The sequence below is a fragment of the Talpa europaea genome (assembly GCF_964194135.1).
Source record: "Talpa europaea genome assembly, chromosome: 15".
Taxonomy (NCBI): Eukaryota; Metazoa; Chordata; class Mammalia; order Eulipotyphla; family Talpidae; genus Talpa; species Talpa europaea.
Genome location: NC_140083.1, coordinates 55029047 through 55045089, shown reverse-complemented (window position 1 = coordinate 55045089; position 16043 = coordinate 55029047). Strand labels below are relative to the sequence as shown.

The window sequence follows — 16043 nt, the reverse complement described above, 5'->3', positions numbered from 1 at the left end:
ACTATAAACTTAACTGTAAAATCTTTTTGGTAATTCATGGTTTGAAAATGCACATGCTTGTAATGGGGGTTATTGACAAAACCGACATTTCACTGCTTCATAAACAGAAATTTTCTCAATCTTGGGCAGGACAACAGTTTTAGAAACAAAATTACCTGTTTATTATGTTGATATGTTAGATACTGTGATGCTAAGAAGAGAGCCCAGCTGGAGGAAATGTTATTTGTAGTTGGTGAAATTTATATCTACTAGAGTAATAATCAAGAAGCTCTAATAAATAGTGTTAACATTTTTTTAGGTAGACAGTGATATTTTTCATGAATTTTTTTGGTGATTGTTTATATCTTGCTGTATTCAAATTTTCTTTTCATAGTTAAAAAACACTTGGTTGTATTATATTATTGGATAAAGTGGTTTGGGGTTTGGTTGCTAAATGATAGGTACCCTTCAATACTAAATTGAAATATGAAAATACAATTTTGGCTGAAGGATTAGTATTAATTCAAATGTCTATTTGAAAACTATGAAAATGTTGCATATTATAGGAAACCAGTCTTGAAGAGATTACTTATAGCTGGAAGATTATTTTGAATCAAAAGTGTGCTGTTGTGAAGATAACTAAAGCCAAAGAATTCTAACTAATTGATCATCATTATATTACATTATTTGTGATCCTTCTTAGATTTTAAGTTGACACTATACTAATGCAAATGTTGTTGATATTTGTAACTACCTTAACTTGAAGAAAACCAAACAAAGAACACTGTCAAGGGTGGTAGAATGAAACATATATTCAAAACAACATTTGAGTACCTTTTATATCTGATAGTTTAATGTGGATCAGAGATTTTATTTTTAAAAATATACTGATATGCCATCTTAATTTTGAATGTCTTAAATCTTTGTGTGGAATCATTTAAAAGATTTTCAGGTGTACCGTAAAACTAAGTACTTGACAGTGTCCTTTAATTTTTTATTATCTATTTATTATGTATAATTATTACAATATATATGTTCTTTATTATATACTAGTAACCAAATCTCAATGCCATTTGTGAGACAAAAGTATTAGTTATGCACTAAAGCAATGTATTAGCTTTTAATATTAAGTTCAGTGCAAGACCTAATAAACATTTATATAATAGAATTTCAAGTGAGGGGCTTCATCTTACATTTGAAGTGGACACTCAGCTTTATTTTTAACTGCAAGCTAATCAAAGAGAATCTGTTGTTTCCTTTGAAATATAATTTTGACTTCCATATTTTTATTTTCTAAGTTTTTTTTGCATATTCATTTCACAGAGCAAACTTGTTTATAAAGCTCAAAAGGGACCAAAAAAATCAGATTACTTTGTTTTAGGTATTAATAAGAAATGCATTTTTACTTTTTTATTTAACCAATTGCCTATCTAAACTTGATCAGCGATATGAAAACCTCATATTTTCAAATAAAATCTTTATGCTTCAATTTGGCTTTCAGAGTTGAAAGGTTGTCTTTAGTTTGTTTTACCAAATGTTACCTCATTCATACTTTCACATCTAATTTTTCTGTCCGACACAGAAGAACACATTTCACTTACCATGTATATTATTTTCATATATTTTTTTAAGGTTTGCCCACTTTTATAGAAGTCTATTATGTACCATTTCTTCTTTTCTTATCTTTGTGGTTATGTTTATGTGTTACCTATAGTGACATTCTCTTTTTTTTTTCCTAAACAATGTTTTTATTGTGTCTGTTAGGGCTTCTAATTTATACCCTGTGACACCTATTAAAAAATGAATTCTTATGTGATTAGTTGATATATAAGCATGAAGAAATATAGCTAGAGTGCTATTCAAGCAAAAATCTAAAACCCTCAAAAGTATAGCAAGAAGTCCATTTTGTTGATCATTTGTCCATTCTATTTTAAATTAGGAGTTAATGGTTTTGAAGTAATGTAACTGTATGACATATTTGTCTTTGTTTATATGAAAAAGATACTATGTCTCCTACTTAAAAAAAAAAAGGAAATTCTATAAATTTAGCAAGCAAAAAAATGTTTAAGACTGGCATTACTGCTTTACTAATGGTAACAATTCTGAGAAGGATAATTAACTTTAGAAATATGGACTGCAAGGTGATATTTACCTTCTTAACAGGTTAGTTACCTTGTTAATAGCATCTAAAAGCCAAGTTGAGTCTTGTGGGATTAGAAGAATTTCTACATAGAGCTTCATATTATATACACAGAAGTGTTTGATTTGTTACCACTTTTTGAGTATTTCTTGTGATTTGATCTCAGGATTTCACCTTTTTATACCAATCTATGAGATATAAATCTATAAAAATTATGAGATGAAAGCTGGTGGACAGGCCTTGGCACCATCAAGCTCAGTATCTCTCTGTAGTATATCTGTCAGATCTGTAATTTCTCAAGTGCAGATTTAAAATTTTATGACTGTAGGGGCCTCCCCGGTGGCGCAGCGGTTGAGCGCTGGGTTGCGAAGCTGCCCGCGGCCTCTGCGGCGCCGGTTTGATCCCCGGCTGCTCCCCGGCCACCGGAGGAGGGTCCCACATGGCGCGCAGACCTCTCCTGCCGCCCGCTGCTCCCCTCAGCAGTGTACTTCGGTCCTTCTGCCTGCTCTGCTCCCCGCTCTGGCTCTGGTGAATTCTCTCACCCTCCCGCGCTTCTGACTGTACCCAGTGCATGTATAAACAAAACAAACAAACAAATAAATAAATAAATAAAACATGCCTCTATAAAAAAAAAAATAAAATAAAATTTTATGACTGTATGTATATATGCTGGATCATCTTGAGGTTTCCACATGTGATTTTTCAATCACAATAACTTAGATTTTATATATTGTAACATAGTAAAAATACAGCTCTTGAAAGCATATAGATTGAAGCCTATTTACAATCATGAGAAGTCAGAAAGAGTACAGTGTACTCTTTGAACCAGAAACATTTGGGTCCAGATGCCCCCTTAATCACATTTGGAAGGAAGTAGTGTTCGACAAGCCATTTTATCTCTGTATTAAGTTGTTTATGTTAACGGCTTGAATATCAGCACAAAAATCACCCAGGATTCTTGGGGGAAAATACAAGTTTATGGCCCAATGCAAGACCAGCTGAACAAGAGTTTTTCTAAGTGAGTCTAGGAATCTGCGTGTCTAACAGATTTATACTGTTGATAATGAAGAACTTTAGTTTGGTTAATTTGTAACGTAAAGATAATATCTACTTATGATGGTCTGACAAGAATTTAAACAATGCATTTAAAGTGTAGAAGACAAGGAACTTAACAGTTTATATTGCACCTATTATACCAGGATAGGGGTTGGCAAACTTTTTCCGTAAGGGACTCGATAGTCATATTAAAGACTCTCTATATCATATATATATTCTCTGTTGTAGCACAAACACAACCATAGGTAATATATAAATTAATGTGTGTTTGTGTTCTAGCAAAACTTCATTTACAAAAACAGACAATGGGGCTGCATTTGTCCTGAGGGTAAATGGTTTGCCAACACCTGTATTATGTTTATAGGATGCATTTTTTTCCAAATTTATCTAATTCTGAAGATGGTTGCTGTAAGTCAGCAGAGTAACTGTCCTATAACTAGAGGAATCATGGCTCATAGGTTTGACAGTTCACTTTGTCTTTAAATGCAGCTTAACATATTCTACTTTAACTAGAAATATAAAAATGTATTTGTGTATATGTGTGTGTGTATGGATATATATATGTGGATGTGTGTATATATATCCATACACACATACACATGAAAACTATGAATTCCTTGTAGTTTATGGGCTTTATGTGACTGCTACAGGAACTGGTAGGCATTGCAGGAAGAAATACTGCTTCTACCTGTTCTCACCATGTCAGTTGACAGGCCTCAGGAATATGGCAGAAGAGTGAGCTTCCTTTCTGAAGTTGATGGTAGCTGTCAAGATTTTTGAAAAGTTAGTCAGTGCCAGGAATTAGGTGGTTGGTAAACAGCGGCCCATTCCTTGCCTTCAGTGAAATGACATCTTAAAAAGGTAAGAAAAGAATGCTTAATGATATGATAGACTTTGTTATATAATAAGGAAATCAAAGCCGTGGCTTTTGTTCCACAACTGTAATAAGAATTGCCAGTCATCTTTTAAATTAATAATAAAGAACAAATTGTACTATTGCTTATTGACTGACTTCAAATCTAGTATTTTAAATTCAACTAGTTCTTTTACTGCTGACATATTAACAGTAATTGCTAAAGCTTTTGAGTTTGTTGTTTTATGTCTTGATGCTGTCCAGATGTTTATTAGTGGCTGTTTTGTTTCTCTCCCTTGCCCCCATTTCTTCATAAAGTTTCATATAAAGATCTGATATATAATATTAAATTTCAGTAATGGCAATCGTTATTTTCTCTGTCAGCATAATTCAGTAAACTGTTTTACAGCTATTAATACATACTACATGATTTACAGCTATTAGGAAAATATAAATGAGTGGTATTTGAGAGTGCTTTTTCTGGGAATTCTAGAATAAATCAAATTTTTCTTTAAATAATATAAATAATTGGCTTTAAATCTTACCCACTCTATCCATGAAAAGGCATTATTGAAATTGTGGTTGTTTTACTGATATTCTAATTATTTAAGAGTCTTTTGGTTTTTTTTTTTTAAATGTAAGAAAATACAAATTTTTGTATTGTACATGTATTTTCCAGGATGTTTTTATGAAGGATAATCTAACATAAAATATCCCTCAGTTAATAAAAACCTTACGTTGTACTGTAAAAACCTGAACTGCCAGGAACAGTTACTTAAAATAGTAATTTAGTTTTTCGTTTTTCTAACTCATACATTCAGTCCTATTCTATGTTCATATATGTGGCTATGAATGTCAGAAATGCCACTTTTTCTTTAGCATTTCACACACCCCTGCCCCAGACATAGGAGTTATCATTGTATATCAATATTCTGTACAGAAATTCCATTTATTCTGTCAGCTTTGAAGACTTGCTGCATGGCAGGGATTTCTCTGTGGACTGCACGATGAGATAAAGTGTCCTATTGCCCTTCCAGAAAGCTATACGCCATGTAGTGGAGGAGAAAGATTTACAAGCAGATGTGCCTAGAATGATGAGTAGTACTGTGGTGAAGGTGGATGCTGAGAGAGGGATGAAGGGAAAGTTTCCCAGAGCAGAATGTACCCTTTTTCTGTATAAGAGAAAGTATTTGCTAACATTAATGTAGTCATGGATACATTTTCTGTCTCTTCTCTTTCTGCCTTAACACTATGAAACAAGTAGAGAGAGTTGGAGAGATTTTTAGATTGTCATATTAGTTATATTGCTTTTTATTTTTATCCCTTTCTCAACAACAACAAAATAAAGGAATCCAAATAAAAATGTCATGTGTATTATACACCCTTAGTTACAATAAAGCAATAATAAAAATTATTAATTTAATAAAGTACTTAAAAAATTCAAAGACTATTTTCAGTTCAGATTTGAACATTTTTTTTTTTGTTAGTGAAGTGTGGATTCCATTATTGTGAAGGTATGCAAGAAATATAGTAATAAAAATTAGCTTTTGAAAATTCAAATTATAGTCTTATTCATTAATCTTATGACTTACCCTTATGTCATAGTGCTAATTACCTAAAGATTAATAATATGGAGTCTTAGCTCTTAAAGCAGTGTTTCTTCTACTTTTTTAGAGGTCAGAGATCCCTTGATGATCTAGAAAATTTAGAGTACTCTCCTTAGGAAATTTTAGGAATTATTCTTACTCTCTTCCCACTCATGAAACTCCAATTAGAAACTTATGTCTTAAAGAATTTATGACAGAGTCATGCTTATGTGAACTATTGATTATTAATGGTAGGTAATGTGTTTGTTCCTCCCCAATAATTGGGAATTTTAGAAATCAGAAATTAAATTTGTAGAAGTAAAAAAGGTCAGTATATTTTCTGTTGGTAGGAAAACATTTACAGTAATTTGATTTTTCTGGCACCTGATTAAGAGTAGGCCTCTTTAATTTTACTTTGTTGCAAAAGATTAAATTTAAGGTTGAGTTCCACTTTGTTTGCAATAGTTTTGACAAAGAATAGTTAATGCAGATTTTTTTTTTAATTTTTTCCTTTTAAGCTTTGTGTCTTGTAAAATGTGAGTTTGCCAAATTTTCTTCATCTGCTACAGATTAGGTATGCCATTGTTGCTGCCATGTGGCGGCGCACCCCGTGCTTCTTAAACGCACTGACTGGAGGTTTATCGCATCACTTGTTCACATGCACGGAGCCTGGTAACAGCCTCATCTGTATCTTGTTAGCTTCATTTTCTTGTTTTTTTAAATTTCATTATTTATAAACTCAACATAGCATTTAAAGATAAAGGCTAGTTTTAATGAATTAATGCTACTACAAAAAGCCTTGCTAAAATTTTTATACTGAAACATTTTAACTTTTGTTAAAATAACCTATGCTTTATTTAAATTGTGTTTATTATGCAAGCAGGCATGTTTTACCTGCCATTTTAACTATATTTGCCAAATTCTAAATATAATTTTGAAAATTGGAATCGAAGCTTTTGTTAATGTGGCAAAAGTACGCTTCAGGACTGGGCTGTGTATTTTTATTGGCATGTAACAGTTAATATGAGCTCTACAAGAATTTGTGCTTAAAGAGCTATAGCAATCAACAGCTGCAATTTTTAAAATAATATATTAAAATTGTTTGGTTGGCTCAGTTGTGCAGTTTGGTAAGACGTCTGAATCCTGATTTCTTAAAGGAAGGCCAGGTGGATAGGTATGTCCCACATCATCATGCTTATTAGTCTCTTATCTCTTGACAGTTGTATTTAGAGGATTCATCTTTTTAACTCTTTTTTTCCTCCTAAAAGTAATATTTATTGTAAAGAATTTTAAAAATCTAAGGCTATATTCCTTATATAAGAATATAAGGAAAAAAGGGCACTTGTCTATCACCTGTAATGAAACCAATTGAAACATTTTGTTTTAGTTTATTTCTACTCATCTTTCCCCCCTTCCCCATGTGTTATATATGTATATATATATTTTTTCACCCTCTGAAAATATGTTAAATTGGATCACTGTATTTATTATTTTGTGTCTTTTTTCATATAACACAATTTCCCTGGTCATTAAACACTTTTTGGGAATGAAATTTTGTTTTCATGACTGCAAAGTGTTTATCATGAGGTGGTCTTCACTCTCACTTCAAACAGTACGTAGAAAAAACATTTTATTTAAAACATGTCTGATTTCCCATTCTGTGCTTTAATAATTTGGTTGAAATGTATTTTGTCTTCCCACTCTACAGTTTAATAATGTGATTTGGGGTTAACTTTAGACTTTCTGTGGGATAGATTTTTGTGAATTTGAGTATATAATACTTGTGGTGTGGTGGTTGAATTGTAATTTTAATTATAGTAGCAGTATTTTAAAACCTTACATTTATTATGTCAACATGCATACAGATTTTGATAACTGGGTTTTGATGATTTTTATTTTACTCTAGACTTGAATATTTTTATAGAAGTTTAGAACAATTATTAAGTGAAAGTTCATTAAAATTTTTTTGCTTTTATGTAAAATACTCCATTTGCCATCACATCATTGCATTTGTTACATACTGCATTTTTTTCTCAGTTTGAATATGGTCTACATCCATCCCCAAATTAAACATGTAATCTATATCAAGACATTATAGTCCAAAAGCTCTTTTATTTAGGAAATGCCATGTGTATAGACCAGGAGTTTGTTTTTTTACCTCAGCTTCATGTTTAAAACATGATGTAATTAAGCATATGCTATGCATTTTCTCAATATAAGCAGCTTAGAAGCAATTCTTACAGCCATCTCTGCTTTGTATCCATTTTACTGCTTGCCTCTGTAAGCCTTTGAGTTTGTGATCCCTGGTGTTGACAGTGACCCACTTAAAATTTTTTTAAAACATTTCTAACTGTCTCATCTTTCTTTCTCTCTTTTCTCTTTTTAAAGTACTAGGAGCTCTCTTTGTGGAGCCAAATGCACTCTAATACTCAGTATTCAAAAATGAAGAGTTCCTAACAGTAGTATGTCCCTTGAACAGCATTGTCTTCAGAGAATTGTACTGAAACATGTATATATATATTAACAGTAGTTTAGAATAGCTTATATAAAAAAATTTCAAATGCTTAAAAATAAATATACCTTGCTCTTTTTAAAAGATAAAACCACTGCCTAAGTGCTGCTTAGGTCTGCTACTGGAAACTTTAGTGGCATAGCATGCCAGGGAAGTGTAGCAGACTCTTAAATTAGGGGTATTATTAAGTTGATGGGCATATATTGTTACAGATAACTGTAGAGTTCACAGAATTAAAGGCTTTCAAAGTTTACGTTTGATTTCCATATGTAGATTAGGTTGTCAGTTCTTTGTTGAAGTATCATAGATTAATTTTTTGTTAACAGTTTCCAAGGGTGAGTTTTCACTTCTAATTAAACTTGAAATTTTAAGTAACTGATGCCCCCATGTGGTGAAAAACATATTTTATTTTTGTTTGAAGTTGGAGAATGACTATTTTTTGACTTTTAATATAGTTGACATTAGTGTTCACAAAGAAGCTGTTGACCAAGATACATAATTTGAATTTTGTAAAGCTCATTGCCATAAAATTCACAGCCTTACCCTGCATTGTCTCAGAAGTGCATGTAACCAAGCACGTACAATGAGACGAAATATTGGAAGCTATTTACAAATAGCATAGGGATTTTCTAATCTTATATATGATTTCTTATGTCTTTGTTTTTGTGTCTCACATAGGTGATGTACAGTTCATTGATTATGAATATTCTGGATACAACTACCTGGCATATGATATTGGAAATCATTTCAATGAATTTGCAGGTAAGATGTAGGGGCAGAATAGCATATATGACTTTGAAATACTTTTAGAATTGCTTTTTTCTTTAAAAAAGATCATTATTTTTATTTTTATTATTTTTTAAAGATTTATTTATTTATTTATACAAGCACTGGGTACAGTCAGAAGTGCAGGAGGGTGACAGTATTCACCAGAGACAGAGCGGGGGACAGAACAGGCAGACCAACGAAATACACTGCTGAGGGGAGCAGTGGGCAAGACAGAAGAGGTCTGCGTGCCATGTGGTACCCTTGCCGGCGGCCGGGGATCGAACTGGCACTGCAGAGGCTGTGGGCAGCTTCGTAGTCCAGCGCTCAACCGCTGGGCTCATTATTTTAAAACTTAACCATTTGAAGTTTTTTTTTTAAACTTTAAAAAAATTACTGTAGGAAAGAGATGACTTTATTCTTAGTTTCTTAAGGCAAAATAATGATTGTAGCTTCTATTAAGACTTGACACAGTACTAGGTAGTTTATAAATCTTAATTCATTTTCTTCCCCTATAACTGTGATGTAGGGCAGGTCATATTTCCATTTTACAGAGGAGGACAGTAGCTCACAAAGGACCCAGAAAACTAAAGAGAACTAAGATTTGAAACCATTTGTTATTATTTAAAAGCCTTTGCTGTTTCCATTGTGTAACTTGGGCTTTGAGTTAAATTAGAAAAATTCAAGAATTCCCCCACTCTCCCTTTGGCTATTAATAATTGAAAAGCTTAGGGGCCTCCCTGGTGGCGCAGGCAGTTGAGCGCCTCACTGTAAAGCTGTCTGCAGCCTCTGCAGCGCGGGTTCGATCCCAGCCGGTGAGTGAGAATCCCACATGGCGCAGCAGACCTCTCCTGTCTCGCCCACTGCTCCCCTCAGAAGTGTATTTTGGTAGATCTGCCTGTTCTACTCCCTGCTCTGTCTCTGGTGAATCCTCACACCCTCCCGCACATCTGGCCTGTACCCCGGTTTTTGTATAAATAAATAAGTCTTTTTTTAAAAAAAAAAAAAGATGGTCCATTTAAAAAAAAAAAGGAAAGAAAAGCTGGTTACTTTTGTCCTTGAAAATGAATCTAATATCACTATCAAATTATAAAAGTTTTAGTTTTATATAACATAAGTAGAATTAAATTAAAAATCCATCTGTTGATTATATTTAGAAACATGATATGCTCTAAAGTAAAGGTTAGAAATTCTCTGGATGAGTTATACCTAGTAGGAATTTTTCATTGCTGAATTTGTATTTGTATAGATTCATGCATTTTTAAATATTTTGGATTACTAGATTTGGGGGGAAAAACTTAGGAAAGATTTTAATTTATGTATTTCCGGTTATTTCCCTTCACAAAATTTATCATAAACATACCATGTCCCCATATATGTGCTATACAGATTTTCACATATTACTAGGAAGGGAAAGCAGCTAAACATGTAATGAGTTATTACCATAGTAGTAATCTGGATTGTTAACTGCTTTTTTCCCCCAAAGATTTATTTATGCATGCATGCAAGAACTGAGATGTAAGTCAGAGGTGTGGGGTCGGGGGGTGGGGGTGTGAGGGGATTCACCAGAGACTGGGGAACAGAGAACAGGCAGATCTACAGAAATACCCTGCTGAGGGAAGCAGTGGGCGAGATAGGAGAGGTCTGCTGCACCATGTGGGTTAGCTCCCTGGCTTATAATAGGGGATTGAACTCATGCTGCAGTGACTGGTGATAGTTTGATAGCACTGTGTCTTTAACCCCTGCACCACCAGGGAGGCACCCTGGATTGTCACTGCTTTTGGTATGAAAGAGGAAGAAGCTCCAGTGATCTTTTTTTTTTTTTTTTTAAAGATTTATTTTTATTTATTTATACAAGCACTGGGTACAGTCAGAAGCACGGGAGGGTGAGAGAATTCACCAGAGCCAGAGCAGGGAGCAGAGCAGGCAGAAGGACCGAAGTACACTGCTGAGGGGAGCAGCGGGCGGCAGGAGAGGTCTGCGCGCCATGTGGGACCCTCCTCCGGTGGCCAGGGAGCAGCCGGGGATTGAACCAGCGCTGCAGAGGCCGTGGGCAGCTTCGCAACCCAGCGCTCAACCGCTGCACCACCGGGGAGGCCCAGAAGCTCCAGTGATCTTAATTTGACTTTGTGGAGAAAAAATTGAGCTAAAACTTAAGTCAGGTAGAATTTAGATGTGCAGATTAAAGAGAAGGGAGGGCACTGCAGGATGGGGTAAGAAAACTTCAAGGTGAGTATACTTCTTTTTGCAGGGTATAAAATTTATGTAGGATAGAGGTTTATAACACCAGAGAAATAGGCTTGTGTCAACTTGTGAAGAACCCTAAATGGTGGGCAAAATAATATAAACTTATCCTTTGGGTTAAATTCTCAAGCTGTATGCTATTAAATCAAGTTTATTGGGTAATTATTTTAAAGCAAGGAATGAAAAAGAATTTATCAGAGTTGGAAGGTGTATTGGGGGTAAAGATTATTTTGTGAGACTTATTACCAATTCTGTGTATGAGGTTTCGGCATAAAATACACTGCATGCCATTGAATAGTGTCAGAAAAGCTTTAGAGCCACAGTTCTAGGAAATGCTCTATACATCAGTGTGTCAGAAACTCCTAGATGCTTATTAAAAAGAAGATTTGGAACTTCTGATGGTGATGGCTCAAGCGTCACATTTAAATTGAAGCAATGAAAATTGATTATGGTTATCAGCAGTATTTTAGAGTAGTTTTTAAGTTGGAATATATTATGATTGGTTTATTGGTTTAATAAATGTTATTTACTTAACATCCAGTATTTCAGCCCAAAATAGAAACATTTTATTTTATTTATTTATTTTTTTTTTGAAAAAATAGGTAGGTGGTAAGCTGTATTAAAGTTGGCAGAAGAGTGTGTGTTTTTTAAATCTTTGATGCATTTTCCCACTCTAGGTGTGAGTGATGTAGACTACAGTCTCTATCCAGATAGAGTGCTACAGGGCCAGTGGCTGCGTTCTTACCTTGAAGCTTACAAAGAATATAAGGGCTTTGGAAATGAAGTTTCTGAAAAGGAGGTAGAAGTACTCTTCATTCAAGTCAACCAGTTTGCATTGGTAAGTTGATAGTAAATCTTTAATATAATTTTACAAGTTTCTAAATTTTCATCATCTTTTAAAACTTTCCCGTTTTGAATTTTGTGAATTCTTTTTCAAGATAATGAAAAAACATGATTGTTTATAAATCCCCTATTTTTTTTCCTTTAAAGATTTATTTATTTATGTGTACAAGAGCTGGGGTATAGGCCAGAGGGGTGAGAGGATTCACCAGAGACAGAGTGGGGAGCAGAACAGGCAGATTGACTGAAATACACTGCTGAGGGGAGCAGTGGGCGAGACAGGAGAGGTCTGCTACACCATGTGGGTAGCTCCCTGGCCGGGGATCAAACTTGTGCTGCAGTGGCTGCAGATAGCTTCATAGGTTGCGTCTTAACCCCTTGTGCCACCAGGGAGGCTCTGTAATTCCCCTATTATATTATTATACTTTTGAGTACAAAGGTTTTGTTTCATTGATTATTCCATCCCCAATCTCCACAACAGTGATGGCCACATGGTGTTCAGTAATTGTTCAGTGAATGGATTCTAATTCAAGTTAGGATTAATGTGTGAAGCAGTTGTTTTTAATATCTGTTGTCTTTACATTAAGAAAAATATAATCAGTGACAGATTTATTGGAAATGAGATTTTCCACAAGATTTAATCGCCAGATCTTTTTTGTTTAAAAAAAGATTTATTTATGCATACAAGAACAGGGATGCAGGCCAGAGGTGTGTGTGTGGGGGGGTGTGGGGGTTTGAGAGGATTCACCAGAGACAGATTAGGGAACAGAATAGGTGGATCTACTGAAATACACTGCTGAGGGGAGCAGCGGGAGAGTCAGGAGAGGTCTGCTGTGCCATGTGGGTTATTCCCTGGCCAGCGATCTAACTCGTGCTGCAGTGGCTGCAGGAAGCTTCATAGGTTGTGTCTTAACCCCTTTGCCACCAGGGAGGCCCTAATCACCAGATCTTAATGTTAACCCGTTAAAAATACATTGGAAGAATCACTAGAATTATGTTTTCATGATTACCCAGTATTTTTGTCTTTTTTTTTTAAAAGATTTATTTATTTATGCATACAAGAGCTGGGATGTAGACCAAAGGTATGGGGGTAGGGATGGGTGGCTGAGAGAATTCACCAGAGACAGAGTGAGGAGCAGAACAGGTGGATTGACTGAAATACACTGCTGAGGGGAGCAGCAGACAAGACAGGCGAGGTTTGCTTCTCTGTGTGTGTTAACTCCCTGGCCAGGTATCGAACTTGTGCTGCAGTGGCTGACTATACCTTCATAGTGCTAAGACTTAACCTTGCACCAGGAGGAAGGCCCAGTATTTTGTCTTCTTAACCTTCTTTTGATAAAGTTACTTTCAGTGTCTCTGACCTTTCAATACCTCATTTTTAAGACCTATTTACTCTAGGTTCATTTATTTATTAATTTTTTAAAATGCATTGAATTTACCTCTTGAAAATAAGCTTTCAGCTAAGGTTAAATGCCAGGTTGAAGTTATTTTAACTATTTCTTTTTAGTTTTAATTCTGTAATTCAGTGGACATGAGTAATATTTGCTATACAGTCCTGACAAAAAGACTGCATTAGTGGCTGATAGGTATACTTTTTCCATAATCTTAAGAGCATTATTTCTCCAGGGCCATTCAGAGCACATCTCAAGTAGGAGGGTAGGCTAAAATGTGACTTAACCTGCTGTTCTGATACCTATTTTCAGTAGAACTGTTGGTTAAATTAGTGGCATGCTCTCCAGCTGGTCCTAAGATGCCTGCTGTTTCTATTTATTCTTCTTAAGCATAATCTTTAAGCAGAGAATGGAGGTATTTTTCCCCATGAGGTCATTAATAAAGTTCAGAATCAACCTAATGCTTCTGTTTAGCCAACTCCTGCATTAATGTGAGGAATATTATGGTTGTTTCAATTTGCGAGTTTGTGAGTTTTCCATATACCCATTTAAGAAATTAAATTATTTTCAATGCATTGAATTGATTAGTTTCCACATAATGTTCACTTAGCTTATAAATTCTTAGACAACAATCCCATTATTTACTATTCAAGAGCTAACTTGGGCTCCCTAGAAAATTTTTGCTGTTTAATACCTTTGTTTTGGGATACTGTGGTTGTATATGTATTGAAAAACACAATTGTGACTTGATCACCAAATTGTTTAAAAATATTAATGAGATATCAGAAACTTAGTGTTACACTAGTCAGTTAGATTGGAGAATTCAAGCTGGAATTAAACATAGTACATTTCTTCAAAGTACAGTTTAGGAGGGCAAATAAAGTGTACAAAATAACTATAATGAAATTTAACAGCCATCCTGTTTAAATTTTTTAGCAAATTAGAATTAGGAGGAAACTTACTAACCTGATCTGTAAAAGAAAGATATTTAACTTGATTAAAATAGCAGTGAAATGGACAGCATACAGAAAAAGGATAAAGAATAGACATAAAACTTGGAAGTAACTTTTTCCTCACTTATTATGTCCCTCAGAATTTACAAATTCATTTTCACATTATTACTAAATGTTAAGTTTTTTATACTTTAAGATTCTGATACTATTACATTAGAAACTATTAGACTATATTATCAGGCTAAGTTGGACTTGAATTCCTTTTACTTTATCTAAATTCTGCTCATGTCTGTTTTGTATTTTTCTTGTCCTTTTTCTTCTGAGGTGTGGGTTACTTTCTTACGTTATTGCTATCTTCATAAGAAAGGATGGAATACATTTAGCTGAACTCTCACACTTGGCTTCACCAGTCCTAGTCACTAACATTACCAACCACTCCTGATGTACCTTACTTTTAAGACTTTTTATAGTTTCTTTTTAGCTTATAAGTTTACCTGGTATTTTTCTGTTAAAGATTTCAAGTTGAGTTTCTTCTCTGTGTTGAGCCCCAGATCAGTACTGACTCTGGGATCCCATTAGTCTTTGATCACATTATGTCCAAACTTGAATTTTATTTTGTGCATCCTGCCAATTATCACATAATTTATTTTTTATCCTGTTGTATTGATTTGATTAAAGCACTATGCATTTTGTTGGTATATTTTGAAACCAGAATTTTCTGTGTTCCCCTTCTTCATTCTCATGTTTATTTCCTATTTTTAAATTCTCTTACTCTTGGTTCCTAAAATTCTTTTAATTCCAACCTCTACTCCTTAATTTTATGACTCTTTGATTAAGACCTTAATCTCTCACCTTTCCTGGTCTCTGCTGCCAGATTTTTAATGTCTTTAATTCATACATTTTAAAAATGATCTCTGTAATAACTGGAATCTAATTTGTGAATCTGGTTGTGTCACTTTCCTACTTTATGGCGCCCTGTGACCTGCAGAATGAAATGCAAATGATAGTGTCTATAAATTCTGTCTTATTTCTCACTTCTGCTCCAGCAGATCATATTGTTTTCTGTGCACTCCAAGTGTCAGCCTGTTTTGCACAGGTTACTCCTTTCTGCCTGTTAACACCTTTTTGCGTACATCCTCTGGTAGTTTCTCCTCTTGTTTCTTATGCACATGTCTTAAATACAGTTTTCTTCTGTGGCACTTCTGTGGTCACTTGTATGAAGAAGACAGCCCACACATATATTATCAAGGTATTTTGGTGACTAGTCTCATCTTTTAAGTGTATAACACTAAAAAAAGTGAGTCATTAAAAGATGTGAAGGGAATTAGTGGCATAGCCCATACTTGAACTCCCAAAACTCCTAATTCAGATAAGAAATTCTTGTATACTGTTTTGGTTTACCTAGCATTTTTTTTTTTTTTAACCCAAGATCACAGAAGTTGAGTCTTTTTTTTTTTTTTTAAAGATTTATTTATTTATATTTTATTTATATAAGCACTTGGAAGGTGAGAAGTGCGGGAGGGTGAGAGAATTCACCAGAGCCAGAGCGGGGAGCAGAGCAGGCAGAAGGACCGAAGTACACTGCTGAGGGGAGCAGCGGGCCGCAGGAGAGGTCTGTGCGCCATGTGGGACCCTCCTCTGGTGGCCGGGGAGCAGCTGGGGATTGAACCAGCGCAGCAGAAGCTGCAGGGGGCGAGTCATTTTTTTTTTTTTTTTAGAGACCT

General features: G+C 34.6%; 1 protein-coding gene across 1 annotated transcript in view; it reads left to right on the top strand.

The window, feature by feature from the left end:
* Positions 1 to 16043, top strand: part of ETNK1 (ethanolamine kinase 1) — a gene marked incomplete at both ends in the record, with an annotated part of 39858 nt that overhangs the window by 22318 nt on the left and 1497 nt on the right. The window contains 2 exons of the mRNA XM_084255817.1: positions 8805 to 8888; positions 11813 to 11973. Coding sequence (XP_084111943.1) covers positions 8805 to 8888; positions 11813 to 11973 — 245 coding nt within the window. The remainder of the gene's footprint in view (positions 1 to 8804; positions 8889 to 11812; positions 11974 to 16043) is intronic.